General features: G+C 38.9%; 1 protein-coding gene across 1 annotated transcript in view; it reads left to right on the forward strand.

Moving 5' to 3' along the window:
- PCBD2 (pterin-4 alpha-carbinolamine dehydratase/dimerization cofactor of hepatocyte nuclear factor 1 alpha (TCF1) 2) overlaps positions 1-21481 on the forward strand; it is a 60443-nt gene extending 38962 nt beyond the window's left edge. Inside the window, exons 4-5 of the mRNA XM_006866209.1 lie at positions 20095-20175; positions 21351-21481. Coding sequence (XP_006866271.1) covers positions 20095-20175; positions 21351-21446 — 177 coding nt within the window. The 3' untranslated portion in view covers positions 21447-21481. The remainder of the gene's footprint in view (positions 1-20094; positions 20176-21350) is intronic.
- Positions 21482-25723: the final 4242 nt, after the last annotated feature.

Consider the following 25723-nt stretch of genomic DNA (forward strand, 5'->3'; position numbering starts at 1 on the left):
GCTAATATTCTTTTTTTTTTTAATTGATTGTTACTGTGTGTGTGAGGGTACATATGGTATACGACTGATACACACCATCTCTTGGTACCCAGATGGGAATTGCAATCCAGGTTTTAGATTCCTAGTCTGATACTCTTTCTATCATACTGCATTGCTTTGATTGATAAGCTGTGGTTTTTAGTTTTTTTATATTCCCCTCTATGTACCATCAGTTAACAGTATTTCTCTCTATTCACTTTAGCTGTTTTTTTTTTTTAAACACTCAGGCATATATAATAATTTATACCAACCAAAGAGCACATTCTGCAAGTCTGCCTCCTGGCTGCCAGTTCTTAGTCCCTCTCTTCCTATGAATCTAGAGTCCTCAGCTGCTCCCTCTCTCCATGCCCCCATCTCTGCCTCCATCTCTGGTGTCCGTGCTTCTCTAGATAAGGTCTCGCATTCTGCTTGTTCTCTTCTCCTTTGATGGTCCTAGAGTCCTTTGTTTCTGGACTGTAAGATTAACTACTCCCCTGTTGAGTAGCTGTATTTTTTAAAATGGTTTATTCCTCTTGAATGTTTGCAAGTCGAATAAAAATTTAATTAAATTAGCAATTTATCTACTCCCCTGTTGATGGGTATTTAGTCAGTTTCCAGTGTTCATCATTACTGTCAGTTCTGTAGTAAGTATAAGCATCCTTCTTTTTATGTACAAATATGAGCCTGGTGTGGTGCTGTGGGTTAATGCGCCAGACTGCAAAGCCATTTGAACTGCAAGGTTGGCAGTTCAAGCTCACTAGTTGCTCCTCGGAAACCCTGTATAGGGTCGCTATGGGTCGGATCAGACTCAACGGGACTTAACAACAACAACTTGAGCACTTTTCTGGGATATAAACCTAGAAATAGAATAGCTCTTATAATAACCCTCTGATATTGTGAGAAGGTCAGACCTTGGTCACAGTCACATTGTAGTTCAGTGACAAGATTCTGTGTCATTGTAGAACCCTAGGCATGCACAGGAGTCTTAGTATGGTACTGGAGGATAAAGCACTGGGCTTTAAGATTGGTTTGAACCGCAAGGTAGGTGGTTCAAACTCACCAGCCACTCCTCGGAAAACTTATACAGGAAAATTTTCAATGAGTCGAAACCCACTCGACGTTTAACAACAACAACCCATGCACAAGGCCATAGGAACTCTTCACAACCTAAGGCCACATGACTTCAGAGTCACATGAACTGATTTTGAAGAGGTTCTGGATATCTGGGAAGGTGTACATAAGAAGCAGAGATCATGGAAACATGAATTAGTAAATGAGCCCTCAGTCCAAGTTGTGAGTGTTTTAGGGAAAAAAGACCCATTTTTTACCAACATTTGCTGTTGATAGTACTAACCTGGATGTCACCAATAATACTGCAAATTTGTAAACTGTTAACCTTAAATCTTTACATGTGTGCATGGTGTCAGACTCTAACCCAAGTTACTGAATGTCTATTGCCTGAACTAGGATACTCCAAAATTATAGTTTTCCTCTGATTCCCCATATTCAGGTTATGACAGAAAGTAAATACTTGCTGTCCTTTGTCCTGTACTGAGAGATATATGTACTGGTCAAGTTCTTCTGCTGATTCTGGGGCTAGCCGAAGTGGGTTAGGCTGTTGCAGCTGACTTCAAAGGAGCTGGGGCTGGGGAGTCTACTATATACTATACATATGAATACTGCCTCATCCAGTTGTATTTTAGTAAGCTTGTTGCTTTCAGTGGAGCAATCTGATTTTACATTGGTCTTCATGGGCAGAGATAATTACATATATATTTGTCTGGGTAAGCAAATCGATCAGCTTGTAATAAAGTGTATCAGACCATTTCTTTGGCAGGACCAACCAGAACAGCTTGTGAAGCAGAGCCATCTCCAATGGAGCATGAAAGGCTTTGAAAATTTTCAGCAACAGCAGAAAGCAATATTTGAAACCACCCTTAAACAATTGTTTGCTTTCCCCTTCCCCAACCAAGTTTATAAAAATTTGGTCAGACAGGCGTTTTGTTTTGGTTTAAAATATTTTCAGGGAATTGTTATCTGCTGAATGTATTCCTGCATTTTTTCCTTCACTATTGTAACTATAAACTCTTCCCTTGTTGTTGTTAATAAGTGCCATCGAGTTGTTTCTCCCTCATAGCAACCTGTGTAGGATTTCTGAGGAGCAACTGGTGAGCTTGTAGTTCAAAACGACTTTGTAGTCCAGCACATTAACCCACAGTGCCACACCAGGACGCCTAAAAACCTCCCTCTGCTCAGTAAGGTTTTGTGCATGTGAGGAGGGTAAAGGGATTTAGATCCTAGAGGAACCTCACAATGTGCAGGTTGTCTGTGTAGTTGCGTGCCAAAAACCCAACTTCCTCATGGTTAGTGCCATAGCATGCCCTTTGCCTTTCTCTTCTACCTGAATTTCTCACCCCCACAAGACATTAATTAATTTGGGCATTACAGCTTGGTTTATCAGATCACGGGGTGCCCATGAATCAGGCAGGTGACATGATTGAAACATTTATAAAAATTTGGCTCACAGTAAAGCCACATAATGTGTTTTAAAGAATTATCTCTTCAATAATATATAAAAAATCCCAACAATTGTGGTTCATAACACTACACCTGGTCCAGATTGTACTGGATGAATCCATATTGGCTCTCTGTAAATGAGGATTGTTTTCTGTCTTGTAAGCTCTTGACATTGTACTGGTACCTGTGTGTGCGCAAACCTCCTGACACGGGAAAGGACCGGCTCAGCCTCCCACCAAAATGCAGGTTGGTTGCATTTATTCTGCGTGTTCCTAGAATGAGGAAATGATATGATAATAAACAGAAATGCCATTGCTGAAGAGAGAAGGGAAGCTGGTGTTTATCTGGTCAGGTGGTTTAGATTAGCCGTGATGCAGCTCTGTATTATGTTACTTTAAATCATTGTGTCCCAACAGGACATAAATTATGAAGATTGTTACAGTATGTTTCATCCTATGTAAGATCAACAAATTGGAATAATTTTTTTATAGGAAAATCACAGTGCTTTTGGCAAGGCTATTGAAGCCTTTAATTTGACTTGAGTATGTCTCAAATATTATTGCCTAATGTATAAAGTATGATTTGCATAAGGTATGAAATAACAAACTTTTAAAAACAAAAGGGAAGAATTCCCCTTTGGCAATTTCATCAATTGGTAGTGTGCTCTGCTCTCACCCTATGGTTCTCTGTATGCATTTTTCCTTCTCAGTGTTTTAGAGCCAGTTGCGTTCCTTTCCTCTGACGGGATGGTAAACAAGCTGTGAGGTTCTGAGTGCACAGAGGGAGCAGTGCTGTGTGCTGCCTGCCCACTAGCCCTCACCTGCAGAGAGAAGGTTACTCTCTGTGACAGGACTGAAGGGGAGCCTGCTCTGAGGACAAAACAAGCTTTCCCTCTTATATACATTCAAAAAAACCTTTTTTTTTTCTTCTCTTTCCTTTCAGGATATTGTGAGTTATTAAAAAAACAAAACAAAATCAAAAACCTACTAGATCAGCAGCTGAAGTTAAGGTAAATTTATATAGGCTATTGGAAAACATTGATTTAAATAAGCATTTGCTTTTTAAAAAAAAATTGTTTCCTCCATTCATTGCTGTTTCCTGAGTTAACAGCTTTACTGGTGAGCTTTTAACACAAAGACTTTGGATTTTCTGTTTGTATTTGGGGTGCAAAATACATTTGGCCATACAGAGCAACTTTTCTAGATTTAAAAAAAGTGGCACAAAATGACTTTGTGTGGCAGTCAAGCAACTTGGAACCTGGCCAGTGTTCCACAGTAGCACATTCTCTGTGCAAAGCACTGTGCACATTTGAATGGGTTCTCCTTACGTAAAGGTGAAGGTAAGAAGCTGCGGAGCCTCAGATTTACAGAGGCTAGTGGAGGTGAGAGGGGTTTAGGATTTGTTCACGACCAGAGAATGAAAGAGACAAAACTTGGATTAGAACTTCCCAGGATGTGATGACACCCACCACCAGACCTTGTGAGTCCTTTGATACCAGAAGTAGGGTAAGTGCTAAGCTTATTTTGCTCTCTAGTGGACTCAAGTCCTGAGATTGTTCTTTCATTATTAATGAATAGAAAACCAAAGAAGTCCCTGCTGTCAAGTTATAAGGGTAGGCATAGATCTCTCCTTAAGCTTTGTCATAACAGGGTGAGGATACGTTCTGAATATGTTTGTGGTTTGCTTCAGCTCAGTGTCTGCAGACTGACAGGTTCAGGGACTTTTTCAAGTTCACAGCCTGTGTGCCCTTTGAATGAAATAAATCCAGACTACTCCTGAGATGGTCTCCTTCCTTACTGGACTTCTGGGTTGGCACCACTTTCTGAGACTCATGTTTAGCAGGCAGCTTTCTCTCAGTGACTCATTGTGGCCTTCTGTCCCCAGATGTCTTCTGTGAGTGGAATTATCAGGATGCTGATGACATGTTTTTCTTGTAGGAAATACTGGCAGATGTTGCAGAAACTGCTTAAAGACTCTTAAAAGGGGAATTGATTCCCACAGTAAAAATGGAAGTAGAATTTGGTGGTGTATGCATACTTCTTAATCTCACAGATATTTTGTGATGTGAAGTGGGAGGAACTTTGTTTAATCAAATATGCGCCACTTGTAGAACTGTATCATTAAAGCCAAATTAAGTGTTGCTTTGCTTTCAAGTATTTATTTAGTGTCCCACTCCATCCTACTCCCATCCCTCAAGGTGGGGAGTGGGTGTTCTTTCTTCCTGAGCCCTTGTTCTCTCTCGTATCCCTTTTTGTAATTATTGCAGGGCCTTGCCTTTCAGTTTAACTCAGCATGTCCCAGTTTGAGCCCTGGTGTGGTGCTGTACGATAAGAACTGGGCTGCTAATTTCAAGGTCGGCAGTTCAAACCCACCAGCCAGTTCTTGGAAACCTTTATATATAGGGTCACTATGAATTGGAACTGACTTGACTGCAGTTAACAACAACAAATTTGAGCAGAAACCTTTTTTCTCTTAAAAAAAAACAACAAATAAAACAACCAAAGCAATTACATGTATAGAGATTCTTTTTATTATAATAAGGCAAAACAGTTCATGTCCAGGATTATGTAGAATAAATCGTAGTTGCATCTCTTAAAAGGAGACAGTTGATTATAAAGAAGAAAAACTAGGGAATAGACTTTGCCATTTTGCCTATTATTTGATCTTTAAGATTTTATTTGATTGGATATTCTGTATATCTTAGTGGTTTTTGAGCATAAAGGTATAAAGGTAAAGCCTAGGGTCTTTTTTTTTTTTTAAGTGGTTTGTATGCATAAAGCCAAAACCTAGGGACTTCTGTTTTTATTTAAATTAGAATTCTACTAAGGTTTGTAATGATGAAAATACCAATTAGCTTAAATTCTAATTTTTAAAGGGAGTGCTAAAACAAAACAAAACAAAACAAAATGACAACAACAAAAACGGTAGTGTTTGCAATACCTTTGCCCTCATAAAACCTGAAAGTTAACACACATGGACTATCAACAGATTAGGAAAGAAAACATCCAATGGGATTTTCAGAGGCAGCTGATGGGCAGTAACGAATAGCCCCAGTGAACAGGGAGTCATCAGAAATTATTTTGCCACTAGGGAACAGCCGGTAAGTGGTGTCTGGTGGATTCCTCTTGGGGTGATTTCAGTGTGATTTAGGAGAAAAGAATAGACAGAAAGCTGGGAAATGTGCTGATTTCAAGAAAACAGAATTGAAGAGCTATGAGAAATTCAAGGAGGAGCTAATTAGACTGAGCAGTTAGTAGCTGATAATGCATGTGAGGAAATATGATTTAAATTTCTGTGCAGAGGAATTTGGAGATGACTTTCAGGGACAAGGTACTCTCAGCTTGTGATCACCTCAGCCAAAATGTCTTTTTGACATACATCAGCCATGTGAAATCTAACACTTTAGAAAACCTTCACTGAAAGTGGAACAGAAATGAAGAGCCTTTTGGTGAAATTGTGTGTGCAAAGGTTTCTGTTGGCTGGACAGCTGCTTGGGAGAAGAGGTGATGTATACTAGTAAATTTCTAACAAAGAGTTTTCCTAGCGTGGGAATTCAAGAGGAATTTACTGATGCAATGTTAAATCCTAGTTCTGCAAAAGAAAACTTTTTTTTTTTTTTTTTGATTTTTTTATTATTTTGAGAGAGTGGGTTGGTATAGGAGTTAGGGTTAGGACTATGGCTAGGTCTAGGCTAGACCTAGGAGCCTAGGAGCATGGTGGCTCCATATAATAAGCACTGGACTGCGAATCACAAGGTCTGCAGTTTGAGCCTGCTAGCTGCCCGCAGTTTAAACCCACCAGGAGAAAGGTGAGGCTTTCTGCTCCCACAAAGATTTAAAGCCTTAGAAACCCTATACAGACTCCGTGGCACTTAACAAGAACAAATATTGTTAGGAGTAGTATTAGTGTTAGGGGCAAGGGTTGGGCTAGAGCTAGAAGTAAGTCTTGGTCTAGTTTTTAGGGTGACAGTTTGGTTTATTTTTATTTATTTACTTTTTTTCTTGAAATCTATTTGAGTTCCTCTTCATTTGGAAGTTCATTATACCCTCTTTTTACTTTGTGTTTTTGTTGCAACTGTATCTCTGGTTCTCCAGTTTCATCCTTGTAGGTCCATTTTACTTTGAATACTCTATATCTGGGTTGAGTTCTGGGTGATACTGTTATGTATGTTAGTCTCAGGTTGTTGTCTGCTGCTGTTCTCTTACCAAAGAATACCCCTTAGTACTTTTTGTAAGGTTGGCCTGGTTGTTATAAATTCTTTTAATTTCTATTTACGTGAAAATGACCTAATTTCACCCTCATATGTTGATGGATAATTTTGCCAGTTATATAATTTGTGGTGTGTAATTCTTTGCTTTCAGAGTTTTATATATACCTTTCCATTGTCTTCTTGCCTGCATGGTTTCTGCTGAGAAATCAGAGCTTAGTCTTATTAATTCTTCTTTGTAGGCAATTTTTTTGTTTTTCCTGAACTGTTTTCAGAATTCTTTCCTTGTCTTTGATTTTAATAAGTTTGATTATAATATATCTTGGTGTTTTTCTTTTGGGGTCTATCCTCTTTGGAGTTTAACTTCTTGAATAGCTATCTTCTCATCTTTCATGATATTAGTTCTTCTGACAACTCTTGGACAGTATTCTCTATGGGCTTTTTTGTCTCTGCTGTTCTGGAATTCCTATCACACGTAAGTTATTCCTCTGATAGTGTCCCACATAAATCTTAAGCTTTCTTCTGATTTTTTTTTTCTTTTTCTGAATGTTCCTCTAGCAGATGAATATTGAGATATTTTTCTTCAAGCTCAGTAATTCAGCCTTCCATTGATTCAGTTCTTCTTCATTGCCCTTTGAATGTATCATTATCATCTTTTTCTAAAATCTTAGTGCTAATCTTCTGGCTTTCTAATTGCTGTCTTTGTATGATTTCCATTTCTTTGTTTTGTCAGCTTGTTTCCTGAATTCTTCTATAGTTTTTGTGTGTTTTCCTCTGCAATTTTCTTGATCATTCTCTCAATCTGTTGTTGTTGTTAGGTGCCATCGAGTTGGTATCGACTCATAGCTACCCTATGTACAACAGAATGTAACACTGCCAGATCCTGGGCCAACCTCATAACTGTTGCCACGCTTGAGCCCATCAGTTGCCACTTTGCCAATCCATCTTGCTGGAGGTCTTCCTCTTTTTCTCTGAACCTCCACATTACCAAATATGATATCCTTCTTTAGCAACTGGTCCCTCCTGACAATATGTCCGAAGTAGGAGAGACAAAGTTTGGCCATCCTGGCCTCCAAGGAGCATTCTGGCTGCACTTCTTTCAACACATATGTGTTTGTTCTTTTGGCAGCCCATGGCGCTTTCAATATTCTCCTCCAACACCATAACTCAAAAGCATCAGTTCTTCTACGGTCTTCCTTAGTCATTGTCCAGCTTTACACATGCGTATGAGGTTATTGAAAATACCATGGCTTGGGTCATGCACACCTTAGTCTCTAAGCTGATATCTTTGTTCTTCAACACTTTAAAAAGGTCTTGTGCAGTGATTTGCCTAATGCAGTACATCATTTGATTTCTTGACTGCTGCTTCCATGAGTGTTGATAGTTGACCCAAGAAGAATGGAGTCCTTGACAACTTCAATCTTTTCTCCATTGATAGGAATGTTATTTATTGGTCCAATGGTAAGGATTTTTGTTTTCTTTACATTGAGATATAATCCATACTGAAGGCTGTGCTCTTTGATCATTCTATTGAAAGCAGCTAAATAGCATTCTTTTGAATTCCTTATCAGGTAGTTCTGATTCCATTTTTGGATTCTGTATTTTGATCACTTGTTTGAGGTACTCTGTCTTGTTTCTTCATGCAAGCTGCAATTGGTTTCTTTGAGACATTGTGGTGTCGTGTTTATATTTAATTGATGATTGTATGTTGGTGTATTCTCAGACACTCATCACCTGTTTCATGGTGGATGTGGTAGAGACTGGAAGTGTGAACACGATTTTTTGTTCACTGTTTGTGTAGTGTAGTTCAGGGTGGGGTCACACACTTCCAGAAGCAGGGACTGTATTCCTGATACCCAATTCCAGGTAAAGCAAAGTCTGGCAGGAGAGGGTGCCACTGACTACTGGGTTGGTGAGGGTACAAGAAAGGAATAAGGATGAACAGTACCCCCTTGTCACCAATCTCCAGCCACATTCTGTACCTGCAGGCCATTGTATCAACAGCTGCTCATAAAGCCCACGATGACTGTGTTGCTCCAAGTCAGCCCATAGTCTGCCTGGTTTTCTTCTGTCTTGCTGCTCCTGTTCAGCATCCTCATCCATTTGGCTCTCAATCTACCTCTCTGTCCTAGCTTCTGGGTTCCAGGATCACCCTGTATCTATTTCACTCAGGCTCTCATGTCTTTGTCACAGAGGGTCGGCTCAGTGCGTCAGCCTATTCCACCATCTTGCCCCAGAATGCAAAAGAAAACAGTATGGGGGCTTCAAAAAGTTCATGGAAAAGTTCCATTACCTTTCAGTTCTGTTTTTCAACAAACCTTTCGAAGCCCCCTCCTATACTGAAAATGGTGCCATGTCATTGGCTAAATAGTGGCTCTATACTTTCATAATAACAAAACTGCTTAGTGTATTATGGTACTTGTCCAAAATGGCAGTTCAAGAAATCTTTCCAAAGGGCTCTGAAATGTTATGGTTCTGTGAACAGAGCGTTTGAAGGCAGTGTTTAAAAATGAGTTCTCTCTCATGGGTGGTGTACTTGTTACCTCTAGCTGAGGTAAGACTGACTCAGCCTACAGCACAGCACAGCAGAGCAGAGCAGCCTTCCCCTTTAGTAGCTTGTGAACCTTATCCCAAATGTCCAAAAGACTAGTTTTCATTTCAGAGCTGGATATTCTTGGTCTGGGTTACTAGAAATGTTGAGCTTGGTAGTGGATCTAGCAGAGGCTAAGTAAATTATAGCCCAGGATTAGTGGGGTTCTGTTTGCCTGGGGGCACACACTACGAGCTGCCCAGAGAATGGTCCTCAGGCAAAGCTTTCTCGGGGTGTCATGAATCATCTACTTGGCCAAGATGCTTACCACAGATTGCCAATTCCACCAGGGAATCTTCCTCTGAAGATAGCCACTTAAACAGTTCTTGTTTTCTCCGCCTGGTAAAGATAAATTCCTTTTGCTTTCAAATGGGTTGTCGGCTAGGTTTGGAAAGGAATTGCTCCTTCCCAGGCCATAGACACTGTAAGCTGATGAAGATGATAGGAATTATCATCTATCATTATGATGAAGATGATAAGAAGAGCATTAACTAAGTGCTTACTAGAGTGCCAGGCAGAATGTAAAATATGTTACAAGAGTTATCCCCTTTTTGCATATGAGGAAACTGAGGCTCATTTCAAAGGTTAAGGAATTTCTCTGCAGTCATGTAGTTAGTAGAACTAGAACTTGAGCCCAGACCTCTGACCATAAAGTCTCTGCAGTTAACCACTGTGCTCCAAATGTGGCTGACAATTGGAGAAAAAAACATGGATCGAATGCATATTTGATTGGATCTATTCCTCACAATTCTTGTTGATATACAAATTAAGATCTGATGTTCCCTCTGCAGTGACTAGAACAGCTAACAAAGAGTGTTTCCCATGTGAAGGTCATGGTGAGACATGTAATCATATTCTGGCTCAAAGACTGCCTTTCCTCCGTGCACCAAGCAATATTTATGTGATTGATAAGTCACCGACACCAAGAGAAGGTCCTGTCCCATGATATGTACGTGCTTGGCAATGATCTTGCCTTGCATTTTGCTTAATAATTTTCATTATTTTTAATTAAAGTTGAAGAAGTGCAGACTGTAGCTGAAATTAAGGTAGGTTGTGTTGCCGGAATCTGGTAATTACTTTAATTGATCACAAGATAGTTTCCTTGATCACCAATTAGACTTAATTGCCGATCATGTTTCAAGACGTGAAGAAATGCCCAAACTGATTTATGTGATAGTGTTTTCATTTCTAATCAGACATAAATATCATTTCCTTCCATAGCAATTGTGTTTTATAAAAGAAAGGTTATAGGCCTACAAACATAAAGGTGATTCGTAAACAATAGAGTTCTAATTCATTGAATTAGTAAAGGAAGTATTTTCAGGCTTAATGGAGATTGTACTGGGGAAATTACTTTGGAGTAGCTGGTGCTCATTTTCTTAGTGGGAGATATGCTCTTTTTTAGTGCATAATTAAAATAGTCTATAATCAAAATGTAAAAGGCAGCTGATTTTGGGAACTTATATCAAAGAGAATTGCTCTGAGTAATGAAAATATTTATTGTAAATATGTGCTAGTTTAGTCTTAGAACTTTAATAAATCATACATGTTATTTGGACTGGAGTTGCATTTTAAATTTGGGTGCTGTTAAACATTTCACAGATTGATACAAGATTTTTGCTTTGGTTTTGTGCATCTGATATTCTTTCAGAGTTTCATGGAATAAAAGAAAACAAAAGGAACTTTAAGAAAAATTAAAGTTCCCAAAGAATACTTGATTTGGGGTTCATGGAAAAGCTTTTTAATTGCTGATGGTTTGGAGATTTCCAAATGACAAACTTCATTGGCCTAATTTACTGTGATTGTAATGCTTACATTCCTTAAAATGGCAGAGTAACTTAAAAAGTCATACTTCATCATGCATTCATTGACTTGTTCATAAAATGTTTGTAATTTGCAATAGAGGAAAGACTGAAACTATTATCAGCCATTATATGTTATTTGTTGGCCATATGTTTGTTTGAAATGGCCGTAGCTCAACAGAACATGGCTCATGGACAAACTATGCTGTAAATTGGCACTAAAAACCCACCTAAACAGGTAGGCATATGTTAAGAAGTTAACAAGAGCCAAAATATTTTAATATGAACCAGGTTATGTGCACTGCAGGGTCCCAGCTCTCTTTAGAGTGGAACCTTCATTTACATTGTTAATTTTCTCCCAGAATTAATTAATTTAAAAAAAGATACATCTGAGATATATGCAGTACATAACCCAAAAGGTATTAAGCACTTTTTACCAAAAGGTAAAGTCTCAAGCACTCAGTTAGTTCCTTTTCTCCCCTGCCCTGAAATCATTCACTATGGCCAATTTCTTACATATAATTCCAGAGATACATGTAAAACACATATCGTTTCTTTCCCTTTTTTTTAAAAAATAAAATTTATAGACTACTGTTTTCCATTTTTTCCCCATTTAGTAATGTATCTTGAAGATGCTTCCATGTCAGCAGATAGTAGCTTCCTCATTCTTCTTAATGGCTGTATGCTATTGTAGTGTGTACATGTATCTAATCTAATCAGTCTCTGTTGGCAGATAGTTAGCTGCTTCAAGTCTATGATTATTATAAGTGCTGCAGTGACCATTTTTACAATAGATGTATGAATGTGTATGTCGGGCAAATCTAGAAGTGGAATTGTTTGAGCTCTAAGCATGAATGACTTTTTCTAAGAGCATAGGTATTTTAAATAACTTTTGCCATATTGCCTTCCATAATGATATTATATCAGTTTATAGTCACCAAAATTGTATGAGAATGCCTCTCCTCTTTTTCCTTTTATCTTTGCCAACAGAATGTTATGAAACTTTTGATCTTTGCTAATCAGGTTTTATTTATAATTTTAATTTATATTTCTCTTATGAATGGAGAAAGATGAGGCTGTGTGTTTCAGTAAAATTTTATCGTCTCAGAAACCCTGTAGAAGGTTGCTCTGAGTTGGAATCATGACATTGGGTGTAGGTTTTGGTTTTATCATGAATAAAACTGAGGAGCTCTTTATATGCTAAGGAAATATGGATAACAAATATAGTTTGTCTTTTTATTTGGTTTCTGACTCGATGGTACTTAACAGCAACTATTTTCAGTAGCAGTTTAAAGTCTTCTGCAAATATAACTAGTACAGTTTTTAAAGTTTATTCCTAGGTAAATTTTAGTTCTATATGAAATGGGATCTTCCAATATATATATATATTTAGATTTTCATTTGAATTAAAAAAAAAGTTTTGTTGTGAATTATATTAATGTAAACATTAGTTTTACATTCATCCTATCATATATCATTTCATTGCCATGGTTACAATCCCTTCCATGCATCATCAAACAACCAAAGGGTATACCCCACAAGCCTGCCCCCTGGTTGTCAGCACACAGCCCCTCTCCCTCTCTGGGTCTAGAGTCCCCAGCCGCTCCATCTCTCCACGTCATCGTCTCTGCCTCCATCTCTGGTATCAGTACTTCTCTGGATAGGGTCCTGCACTCTGCTCTTCTCCCTTCATGGTCCCAGGGACCTCTGCTCCTGGATTACAAAGTCAACCACTCCCCTCCTTTTGCTACAAAATGTCTGCCTTTAAAATTCCAACCCTCACAGTCAGTCCTGATAGCAATTGTTCACTATTGTACCACAAGAGTCCTGTCCCTATCTCCTTCCATCAGCCCCTCCCAGACAGATTGGCTACTACTCAGTGGAGATTCTACCTTCCTCCACGCCCTTTGGATATAGGCTCCCTCTTGAAAGCTTGTAAGCCAGTCACTTCTTGCTTTTGTAGCTCCCCATTTTGGGTAGCCAATGTCTAAGTTGCTCATCCCTGTCTGCCCTGTGTACCAAGGGGGTGGGAACGATCCTTGCTGTAAAGATTTGTTCCCTCTTTTGAGCTACTGCATCCATAGGTGTAGGTCAAGTTCATCAAATTGTTTCAGATTACTCATTTTTTCCTCTTCTTTCTTCTTCTAGTTGAGTTCTGATCATCCAGTCATTGAAGCTAGGTCAAGTGGGTATTATCTGAAAGTGTGGGTGTTCTTATGCATATGCCCTCTCTTCTTATCAGCTGGACACTTCACTCTCCACTCTAGTTCTCTGTGGCTATGTCACTGACTCTGGGCCCAGGAGTCCCCAGGTCTAGCCATACTGCTGGCCAACCAGGTTGCCACCTGGGTTCACAGGAGTCTATTGAGCATGTTAGGACTTCCAATGTATTTTTGAATTAGTTGTATAAAAAGAATGGTAACTTTTATTTTGTCTTATTCTTGATATTAATGGGAATTATCTTAGTATTTCCCTATTAAGAATGATGCTGCATTTTGGATTGAGAATCTGAGGGTGCTTCAGAAAGTTCATGAAAAATATAGAATTAAGAATGAATGGAATTTTTTCATGAACTTTTTGAAATCTTGTATATTGTATTCATGTTGAGTGATCCATTGATTCTTTTTTCCTCTAGAAATTTTTAGTAAATGTCTTCAGCATTTGTGGAACTCATAACTTTTTCTTTTTTCAATATAGTGAGTTATCATATTAATATGCTGCTATTGTTAAGTACTGTCAAGTCGGTTCTGACCCATAGCGACCCTGTATAGGGTTTTCAAGGAGCAGCTGGTGAGTTTGAACTTCTGACCTTGCAGTTCAAACGGCTTTGCAGTCTGGTGCATTAACCCACAGCGCCACACCAGGAATCATCATATTAATATACTCTGTAATATTGAACCAGAGTCCTGGTCATTGGTTCAAACCCACCCATCCCCTCCTCAGAAGCCCTATGCTGGATTGCTACGAGTCAGAACTGACTTGATGGTAGTGTAGTAGTTACAAATCGGGCTGCAAACCTCAAGGTCAGCAGTTCGAAACTACCAGCTGTTCTGCAGGAGAAAGATGAGGATTTCTGCTCCTGTAAAGATTTACAGCCTCAGAAACCTTGTACAGGGTTGCTATGAGTTGGAATCGAATCCACGGCACATAACCACCACCACCACCAATAACAGCAGCAACAATATTGGACTAGCCTTGCATTCTCAGAATGAACCCTACTTGGTCAGTGTTTTGTTCTTTCAGTGTATTGCTAGGTTTTGTTAAGATCTCAACAAATACTAGATTCACTTGTAATTTCATTATTATGTGGTATCTTTGTAGGATCTTAGAAATGATGTTATGATGATTTATAAAAAATGATTTGAAAATGTTTCTTCTTTTTCTATGCTTGGTAACAGTTTAAATTGTATTGGAGTTAACTTTTCCTTAATGGTTTGGTACAGTTGCTCTGTGAAATAATCGGTATCTGTTATGTTATATCTGTTTTATTATTTTTAGTTTTAGTTACCTACATTTTATGCCTTTAAAAATATTTATATTTCTGACACTTCATTTTTAGTTTACAAAGTTTTTTTTAAAAACCTTCTCCTTTTGTTTTTCCTCTTTCAGATCCTGTAAGAATTTATAACATTTGCATTCATTCTATAACTCTAATTCCTGTAAATGTTTTGAATGTGTTCCTAGAATTGAATAAATTTATTGCTTATTGCCAATATTTTTGGTATAGTTTCTCCACTCATCTCTTATAGTTCAGACTTTAATAATTTACTCAAAAAGGACAAATGGGAAGATTGCATTAAAAAAATGTTTGTTGCATTTAATTTTTGAACAGCAGTTTAGCTGGGTATAAAATTCTTTGTTTTCCCTCTTTCCTGAAACCTTAGTATGTTTGTTCCACTGACTTTCTTTTTCTTTAATTGTTTTTTTCAGTGAAAGTTTACATAGCAAATTAATTTTGTATTTGACAGTGTTTACACAAATTGGTGACATTAGTCAACATTTTTCATAATATGTCAATATTCTCTTTAATTACATCTGATTATTCTGTTTCTAGTACTCTAGTTTCCTAGTTCCCTTATTTTTTCATCTTTGCTTTAGAGTAATTGTTGACCATTGGTCTCTTAAAATGTTTTTTAATGAAACACCCTACTCACAGTTAATATTGTTCCACTGACTTTTAATGTTGAATATTTTAAAGTGGAAGTTTGAAGTCAGTCTTTCTATTTATAGACTATATAGTTGAGTTAATCATGTCAACTGGATGTTGAAAGTATTTGTCTTTAAAATTCACTAGCTTTACTAGAATGTATAGTCATGAATGGAATTTTAAAATGTGTAGATTGACATCTTTTATTTCTAGAATTAAAAAATATATATCTCCAATTTTTTTTTTTCAATTTTCATATTGTTTTCATATTAAGGGATAACACGTATCTAAATGTTAATCACCCTTTGCTGTCTTCTACATTAATGTTTCTGTTTTAATCCTTCTAAATGCTTATTGATTTCTACTGAATTTTGTCCATTTTTCTCAGTCCTATCATCCGAATCTCTTACTGGGTTGTTAGTTGTTAGTGGTATCTAGTCTTCATTAAGTTACTCCGGCTTTCTTTTATGGACTGGTTTTAGAAATTATACTTTTAGTTGGAGCCCTGGTATGATGCTGTAGGGTAAGCACTTGGCTACTAGCCAAAATATCCACAGTTCAAACCCACCAGAGCACCTCAGAAACCCTACTCAGGTGCTGTCAAGACAGTTCTGATTAATACAAACCCTAACAACAACAATATTTTTAGCTAATTTAAGGCCTTTAGATTCTGATAGATATTGTTAAGTGCCATCGAGTTGGTTCTGACACATAGTGACCCTGTATAGAGTTTCCAAGGAGCGACTGGTGAGCTTGAACTGCCAATCTTGCAGTTCAAATGGCTTTGCAGTCTGTCGCATTAGCCCGTAGCGCCACACCAGGATTCTGATTGGAGTCTTATAAATAAGTAGTTGGGGCTATGAAAAGAAAGCTTTGAAAGAAGAGACAGATGCTTTTTCATATCTGCCCAGTCTGCTCTTTGGACCTATTTCATTCTCATTATATTACAAATCATCAGACTTTCCCTATGTTTTCTTTTCTTTCTCCTATGTACTCATCAAACTTCCTTGTCTGTTGTTGTTGTTGTTAAGTGCTATCGAGTCAATTCCGACCCATAGCGACTCTGTATAGGGTTTCCAAGAAGCAGCTGGTGAACTTGAACCACCAACCTTGCAGTTTAAACAACTTTGCAGTCTGATGCATTAGCCCACAGCACCACACCAGAACTCTGACTCCACGGCACAACTTCCTAGTAGACATTCTTTAATTTAATTGTATGTTGTTATGGATGTTTCCAATTTGTGGGTGTAAATATTTTTTTTTCAAGATTATTTGATTTTATTATATGAAAGCAGGGTTACATATTCTTTCTAGAGCAGATTGATAATTCTTTACTTAAAGGAAACTTATGAGGAAATCCTGTATAAATGGTTTATCAAGCTTTGTGGTGTTTTATTAGGTGCCAGTTGGAGGGAAGTGTGCTAAACTGAGGGAAATACAAATTCAAATGGTCTTTGGTCCATTTCATTTTTTACCATAGATATGGGGGGATTGCAGTGGCTGTGTGTGATAGTCACTGGACTGCAAGCAATAAGGTCAGCAGTTCAAGCCCACCAGATGCTCCATGGTAGAAAGAAGAGACTTTCTGCTTTTGTAAAGATGGAAACCTTAAGTAGGGTTGCTATGAGCTGGAACTGACTGGATGGCATACAACATCAACACATGCAGATACGATGTTGTTGTTGTTATGTGCCATGGAGTCGGTTCCGACTCATAGCGACCCTGTATAGGGTTTCCGAGGCTGTAAATCTTTATGGGAGCAGAAAGCCTCATCTTTCTCCTGCAGAACAGCCGGTAGTTTCGAACTGCTGACCCTGATGTTCGCAGCCCGATTCGTAACCACTATGTTACCAGAGCTCCTTTGATAGATGCTTTTAAAAAATACATACTTCTTAAGATAGTGATTTCTCATTATCTCTTGGGAAGTGGTAAGGGGCTTAAGCATCACTTTGGGCCTTTTAGGGGGACATGGTTCACAGAGAACTTAGTCAGTGACTGATGGTGCCCATATAATTTCTTGTCATTCAGTTGTTTCCACAATGCCTCTCTGGTGTGTGTGTGTGAGAGTCTGTATTCATGGCAAATGAGAAGAGGAAAAGGAATGGCATTCTTATGGGAGACACTACCTGGAATCTCAGATTCTCAAGGCTGTGGGAGAGCTTTCCACTCATCATTACATTTTGCAATGTTTGTCTTGTACAATAACCAGTGGTAATCGAGGTAGTGGCATGTTCCACTATTATCTCTTCCTCTGTGCTATGCTATGCTAAGTGCGCTCACATTTCCTATCTCAGTTATTTTTTTGTCCTGAGAAAGATTGCATGAGGCTTTTCCTATTAACTTATCTTAATGATACGAATCAGAAGCTGAGTTAATTATGTCATATGACTATTAAGTAGTAGAGTAGCATTTGAACCCAGGACTCCAACTCCAAAACTCATGTCCTTAATGACTGTTATCACTGTCTCTAATGATGTTGATTAGTCTTAAAAGTCTTTTAAAGCTAAGTAAAAATAGGCTCTAGAGTAAAAAATCTTAGGGATTTTCGTATTTACATGTGCCCTCCCATCGTATCGTCCGAGATGACTGACACAGTAGCTGTGACAGTGAACTCAAACACAGCACCTGTTGTGTGGATGGCACAGGACCAGGTGGTGTTAGGCCCTGTTGGACATCGGGTCTCAGGAGTTGGAACAACTTGACAGCACCTAACAGCAGCAACAGAAGCGTCCTAGAGAATCGGATTATGAAAGGAGAAAGAGTGGGAGAGCCCATATTTTCCCACTGATAAGTCCATGCAGGGACTTTGCTTGAACATCCTTTTTCAGACAGGGTTAACTGTCAGGCCTCGAGTTCCCAAATTAAATGGAATCTTTGTCCCAAATTAAATGGACTCTGAGACAGGAACCATTAGGAATGAGGCAGAATGGTTAAAAATTGTCTGTGTTTCCCATTGTTAACTAGGAAACGTGCCCTTACGCCAATTATAGCCCAGCTAACATCATGGTGGTTTTACTGGAGAAAGGTAATGACATTAAACATTTACTCATGTGGATAATGGGAACTGTCTTGTGAATTTCACTGTAACTTTGCAATTAATGTGCTGTTCCCATTGAATTTAGCTGAGTGTTTTGCCTTCTGGACATGATAGAGACAGACTGTCTTATTTGTGGTTGTTGTTGTTGGTTATGTGCTGTGGAGTCGGTTCCGACTCATAGTGACCCTGTACAGGGTTTCCAAGGCTGTAAATCTTTACAGGAGCAGAAAGCCTCATTTTTCTCCCATGGAATAGCTGGTAGTTTTGAACTGCTGACCTTGTGGTTCACAGCCAGATTTGTAACCACTACATTACCAGAGCTCCTTTACCCTCTCAAAATTTGAAAGCAAACAAATTTTTTTCCCCCTCAGTTCACGCTTGTCTTCTGGATAACAAACCTACATTTCCACTTTCCTTGTGGTACGAAGGCAGAGTCCCATAGGTCCACACTTAGGCCTGCCACTTGGTTTGCCCCCACTGGCTTGTCTTCTGTCCAGAGGTGGGTGCACTGTCACCATGAAGTGGCAGTGCTGAGCTGTGGCAGGAAGGCCCCATGTAGGCAAACCAGGCTTTTCTGTTTCAGTCCAGATGTCTAAAGAGCAGAGGTGGCCCAGTGATAGAATGCTCATGTTTCGTGGGGGAGTCCTGGGTTTGAGTCCCAACCAGTGTAGCTCGGGTGCAGCCACCACCTTCCTGCCAGGGAAGGCTTAGTGTTGCTGTGGTGCTGACCAAGGTTCATGGTGCTTCCAGACCTAGATGGGCTAGCAAGGAAAGCCTAGAAATATACTTTGGAAAATCAGCCAGTGAAAGCTCAGTGATCACAATAAATCTCTTACTGGGTTGCTAGTGGTATCAGTTTAGCCCTAAGTTACCCTTGCTTTCTTCCATGGACTGGTTTTTAAAAAGTCTAGACTTTTAGCAACCAGTGATCACAACAGTCTGACCCACAGATGATCACAGAACAGTGTTTCCTCCCTTATGCCTGGGCTTGCTCTGAGTCTGGGCCAACTTGATGGCAGCTAACAATAGCAACTAGCGTAGTGGTTACGAATCGGGCTATGAACCTCAAGGTCACCAGTTTGAAACTACCAGCTGTTCCGTGGGAGAAAGATGAGGTGTTCTGCTCCCGTAAAGATTTACAGCCTCGGAAACCCTGTACAGGATTACTATCAGGGTCGCTATGAGTCGGAACCGACTCCATGCCACTTAACAACAACAACAACAGCAACTAGATGTAAATGAAAGTTGTCTCTCATTCCTTTCTTTCCTGTTGGGATGTAGGATTGGGAAACAGTCATTTCTGCCAATGTCTGCTTATAACACACACTTAGAAGATCTTTGTTTGCATTCTCTCTCAAGATTGATGCCTTAGTTAGCAACCTGTGATCTGAAAACAAAAGGATCACTACTGCACGAAAAGTGAGTCCTCAGATTTGGGGCCAGCTAGTGAGGCCCAGGGCACTGGATTGAAGGGAAATTATTCCTGTGTTATTTTGGAGAGTCTTGTTCTGAGGACAATTAAACAGTCCAGACAGGTTGTGGGGTGAGACCAATTTCCTGGTTTGTTTATTTGAGCCTGATTGTTTTTCACCATTAAGCAGCAGGTCACAGTCCTGCTACACTGTCGTCCCAGCCTTTTGGAGTGCAATCCCTTTCTTATTTGATTTCTCTAGGTTTCCGTAAGGATCCTAGTTACGGCTTTCTACCAAAGTAAATTCCATTGATAATAAAGCAGAGGACCATGTCAGTGTTTAATTTTGATTTCATCCTATCCAGGCATTTGGTTTTATGTCCCGAGTGGCCCTACAAGCAGAGAAGATGAATCATCACCCGGAATGGTTCAATGTGTACAACAAGGTAACTAAATCATCTTATTTTGGGCTTATCTTAAATGTGGAACATAAGGACCTTCTTTCCTCTTTATCCTTTTCAGTGCAGATAAATGTCATTGTGCTTGGGGAAGTATTCTCTGACCCTTTTGCTTAGAATCCCTATGTAGTAACAAGTTTTCAGATCTGCTCATGCAAATAAGCTCTCTATTTTTTTGTCTTTTACTGAAACTGTTATGAAGAAATTGGGCCAAATTAGGATCCCAAGTTAAACTTGAATATCAGTCATGCCTATAAACTAAAAATCCCTTTAATATAAATTATTAGAAGAAACAGTAGCAAATAAGATAGCAAATAAGATATTTATATATCTCATAGAAAAAATTTTCTCAAGACCTGTACTTTAAATAACTACTATTTACTGACTACTGTATCTTACTTAAGACAAAACTCAGACTAGAAAGCAGTTTTATGGGGGCACAGTGAGACGAATCATATCCTCCTACTGCCCCCAAAAGTGACAGTCATGCCATTTGAAATGCCAAATCATTCAGATTGCGCTTGGGCAGTGGGAGAGAGTATTTTTAGAAGTCTTCTTTGAAAAAGGAGAACATTTCACAGATACATTTGTGATTTATTGGAGTAATTAAAAGCGCTAGTATCAGAGCTCAATGGCACTTAACAACAACAAAAAAGTACCAGGATAAACTTTTCTTTCCTGGTTGGTTGCCTTTCCTTGCCCGTAATTTTGCTTTTGCTTATAACTGATCTGTCCAAAAGTGACACTCTGCCACTAATTTGGAAATGTGCCTTTTAAACATCATAACTAAGATATTACATTTGATAGCTTGTATGTCAGTGGCCTGAAAATAGTCTGTGTAATTAAGGTAATGAGAGTTCAAATGGAACTTTTATTGAAAAGAAAGAAGACTTGAGATTCTATTACCTGGATTGCTTCTTTGTATGAGAGAAACTTTTTGCTTCTGGATGGCTGCTGGGCCCAGTCTGCTGCAGACTGATTCCCCTGGAGTTTGCCGGTTTTGGAAATGCAGTGCCTATCCATAATGTAGCATTTTCTAAATGATTGAATCCTCCAAATCCCCAAATTTGAATGTTGTATAATAGATTAATTTTTGAACCACCAAAGGATAATACCATAAAGTACAACTCAAGAGTTTTAAAAACTGCATCTTTCTTTCTCAGGTTCAGATAACTCTCACTTCCCATGACTGTGGTGGACTGACCAAGAGGGATGTGAAACTGGCCCAGTTTATTGAAAAAGCAGCTGCTTCTGTCTGACTTCTTCCAAAATGCATGTAAATCTGATACACATCGTAAAGGCAGTTTACATGAGCAAATTACATTGTGAATTTCATTTATCTTTTTTTTTTCTTTTCATTTACATATTTTGTAAAATCAGTGTTTAAATACAAAATGATTTAAACTTGATCCTGAACTATTTTTCATTACATCTAATGACATACATAAGGTAAAACCAGTCCAGGTAATTGTATTACTAATATTTGAAAAGTGAAAATGACTCTTAAAGATCAGAAATTGGGATGGGAGAGTATTCACACATTTTATAACCACCCCAATTGAACCAACTATAGTGACTTTACAAATACAATAATAGAGAAAAAACCCAAAAAACCCTGAAGGTATAATCATTTGGATGAAGCTAAAGTAACTTTGGATTGTGTCTGTTGATATTACTTAAGTCATTAGGTTACAGAGAAGTCACAGAAATTTGGTGAACCATCTTGAGGTGTTTTACTCTTACTTTAAAAACAGTTAAAAGAGAGGACAAATGTCTTGGCGATGGCTTCCAGCATACAGGATTCGCTGTCACAGTGACCAGTTTTTCAGGTTCATGTTTGATTTGCTGAATTAAGATGAATAGAGAATCATTTCTTCCCCCCTGCCATTTACATGATGTGTCCCTGAACTGGGGTCTCTAGCTACTGAGTTAGAAGCTACTTGGGTATTAACCAGTAATTAGTTAACCAGTAAGGAGCTCTAGCTACTCTGTGTGTCAGTGACAGGAGTTAAAAGGAATATCAAAGTAGCCAGTTTTTTTAAAATTACAATTACAGTGTTATCTTAGGCTAGGTTCTCTAGAGGAGCGAAATATTGTAGTATACATATACAAGGGGGCTTCACAAAATCTTGGAACAGTTCCAATATTTTTAATTCAATTTTTCCATGATGTTTTTGAAGATCCCCTCATGTAAATATTTATTTAGAGAGGTGTATTTCAAGGAAGTAGTGCACAAAGTTGAGACTGGCAAGCCCACATCCCTGGGTCAGGCATCAGGCTGCAGACTTGACTCATATGGTTTGTTGTTGTTAAGTGCCATTGAGTCGGTTCTGACTTATAGTGATCCTGTATAGGGTTTCTGAGGAGTAGCTGGTGGATTTGAACTGCCAACCTTGTGTTTTGCAGTCTAGTGCTAATCCGACAATGTCAGGGGCTGACAAACCCAAAATCTTCAGGTTAGGTGGCAGGCTACTGGATCACATCCCAAGACCTGAGGTCCGAGGATAACGAGTTGGATGCAGGATTGAGAACAAATGAGCTTTGCCAAATGCCCATTTATATTGGATTCAGGCTCACAAAATGGAGGTTAATTATATAATACTGAGAATCATGGCTTAGTCATGTTGGTATATAACATTACCTATCACAGTCCATGCATAAGGTTGCTATGAGTCGGTACCAACTCGATGGCACCTAACAACAACATCACAGTCCATCCCTTGTCAACTTGGCACCTGTACACTTAAATCTCCTTCAACTATACATCACCTCTGGATAAAGACAATTGAAAGTCACACTTGTGCCTAACATGGTACAACTAATATGTGTACAACTGAAAATGCACTAGCGCTGTTTGCAGCTTATGTTCTATAATAAGTAATGGAATAAGAGAGGGAAGAAAACAAAAGTTTTTACTGTACACATACACATTTATCTATCTATAGATACACACAAATATGTGTATATACACACACATACATATATACATGAGAGGCCTTCAGCACATACACACACACACATACACACACACATCTATATCTGAGGCATATTTTGTTTTATTGCTTTTCACTTTATTGTACGTCACAGATTACTGTGTTTTTACAAATTGAACGTTTGTGGCAACCCTGCATCCAACAAATACATTTATCAGTGTCATTTTTTTCATCAACATGTTCCATTTTGTGTCTTTGTGTCTCCCATTTGGTAATTCTCACAATATTTCTAACTTTTCATAATGTGATTGCATTCATAATAGTCTACAGTATGATATGATAATAACTTTTATATACACTAGTACAAAATGGTGCAAAGGCCTGCCTGACCTCTGGTTACACAAAGGAAAAGAGAATGAAACTCAAAATCATCCCAAGGCAGATTCCTATGAGGTGGAGGTCAGACATGCCTCCACCCTACCACCTTCTTTACACTATCCTGACACTAACCATTCCTCCCACAGCAGTCTCGACTTTTCTGCTGGGTCTGATAATCCATTGCAGTGGTCTCATAGAACTCACAGACCATACTCATGATTGTGGGGTTTACTAGGGAAGTGATCAGGATGCAATTCAGGTTCAGAAACAACTCGGGATACAGAAGTTCTCCAGTTAGGAATGCATATTCTTAGCTATAAGGCAGGCATAGCTCAAGCTTGGCCTCATTCTTAGCCTCTCAGCCATGTGGTCTATTTACCTCTACCCTGCTCAGGCAAGTGCTACAAATCTCCTTTAGCCAATAAATGCACAAAGACCACATTCTGCAAGCCAGCCTTCTGCCCAAAGGCACTCAGTTTCACTCTTCCATGGTCAAGGAGCCCACTGCTCTGTGTCTCCATGCTGCTGCTTCTGCTGCCTCTGCTGCCAGCTCTGTTGCTAACACTTCTCTGTGCAGGGATCTTGAGTTCTAAAGGGTGTGCTTCATTTGTAACTCTTTGTTTTTGATGGTCCTCGGATCGTCTGGTCTGCTTCTGAGATGGCTGCTTTTAAATCTAGCAGAATGACAAAACTAGCCAATCCCACTATAGAGTCCTGTACACCCTATTTGCATGGCTCTATCCGATTATTGGAGTCCTGTGCTATTGTAGGATCAGCATTGGACTGTTAACCATTAGGTTGGTGGTTTAAACCCACCAGCCGCTCCTTGGAAACCCTATAGAGGGAAGCTCTGAGTCAGAACTGACTCGACAGCACTTAACAACCACCACAAGGAGCTCTGGTAGCGTAGTGGTTACGAATCGGGCTGTGAACCTTAAGGTCAGCGGTTCGAAACTACCAGCTGTTCCGCGGGAGAAAGATGAGGCTTTCTACTCCCGTAAAGATTTACAACCTCGGAAACCCTGTATAGGGTCGCTATGGGTCGGAACCGACTCGATGGCACTTAACAACAACAACAACAACCCAATCATTTGATGGGAGTTACAAAGACCATGGTAACACAACTAGGAAACCAAAACTTGGTGTGACTCACTTTACTGTGATACTTGCTTTGTTAAAATGGTATGGAACCAAACTCGCAATATCTTAAAGGTATGCTTGTGTTGTTGAGTGCCGCTGAGTTGGTCCTGACTCATAGTGACCCTGTATAGGTTTCTGAGGAATGACTGGTAGGATTGAACTGTTGACCTTGCAGTTAACAGTGATTATACTACAGCGCCACAACAGGTCTCTTGCATGTGTATAGATGTATTTACATACATATGTACATACATATAACAAAACAAAGAAGAAATATAAGAGGGCTTCAAAAAATTCATAGAAAAGTAGAATTAAGGATATTTGAATTTTTCCACAGACTTTTTGAAGCCCCTCATATTTACAGCAATTGCATTCCTCATTTCTGCAACTGGTCACATAGTCATAACTGGTATTTGTTGTTGTTAAGTGCCGTCGAGTTGGTTCTGACCCATAGCGACCCTGTATAGGGTTTCCGAGGCTGTAAATCTTTACAGGAGCAGAAAGCCTCATTTTTCTCCTATGGAACCACTGGTAGTATCGAACTGCTGACCTTGAGGTTAACAGCCTGACTCATAACCATTATGCTACCAGAGCTCCTTAATTGGTATTTAGAGCCACCTTTTCTACCACTCATTCTATGTTCTGTTTGTCCTCGACACACCTCAGGTAGTATTAGTTTTTTACCTGTTGAGTTGATCTAAACTTTCTTTCCTGAAGGGTCAAGGCCTTTAGTAGCAGTCATGTCAAAATTGGTTTGCTGTAATTTTCTATTGACTTTAATTACAGGAAATGGTCGTACTAAGAAATACCTTAAGGAATCTCTTGTATTCCAGACATACTTTTTTTTTTTACTTTCATTATATAATATCAATCCAATTTCCCCATGGTGATCAGGATCAATAACACCAGCCAATATGGTAACTCCCTGGTTTACTTGTTGATCCAGAAGGAGGAGGAGTTCAAATTGATTTGGTTGTCCAGTGGTGAGGACTTTCGTTTTCTTTACATTGAGATGCAATCCATACTGAAGACTGTGGTCTCTGATCTTCATCAGTAAGTATTTTAAGTCCACTTCGCTTTCAGCT

This window comes from Chrysochloris asiatica, unplaced genomic scaffold (assembly GCF_000296735.1).
Source record: "Chrysochloris asiatica unplaced genomic scaffold, ChrAsi1.0 scaffold00087, whole genome shotgun sequence".
Lineage (NCBI taxonomy): Eukaryota > Metazoa > Chordata > Mammalia > Afrosoricida > Chrysochloridae > Chrysochloris > Chrysochloris asiatica.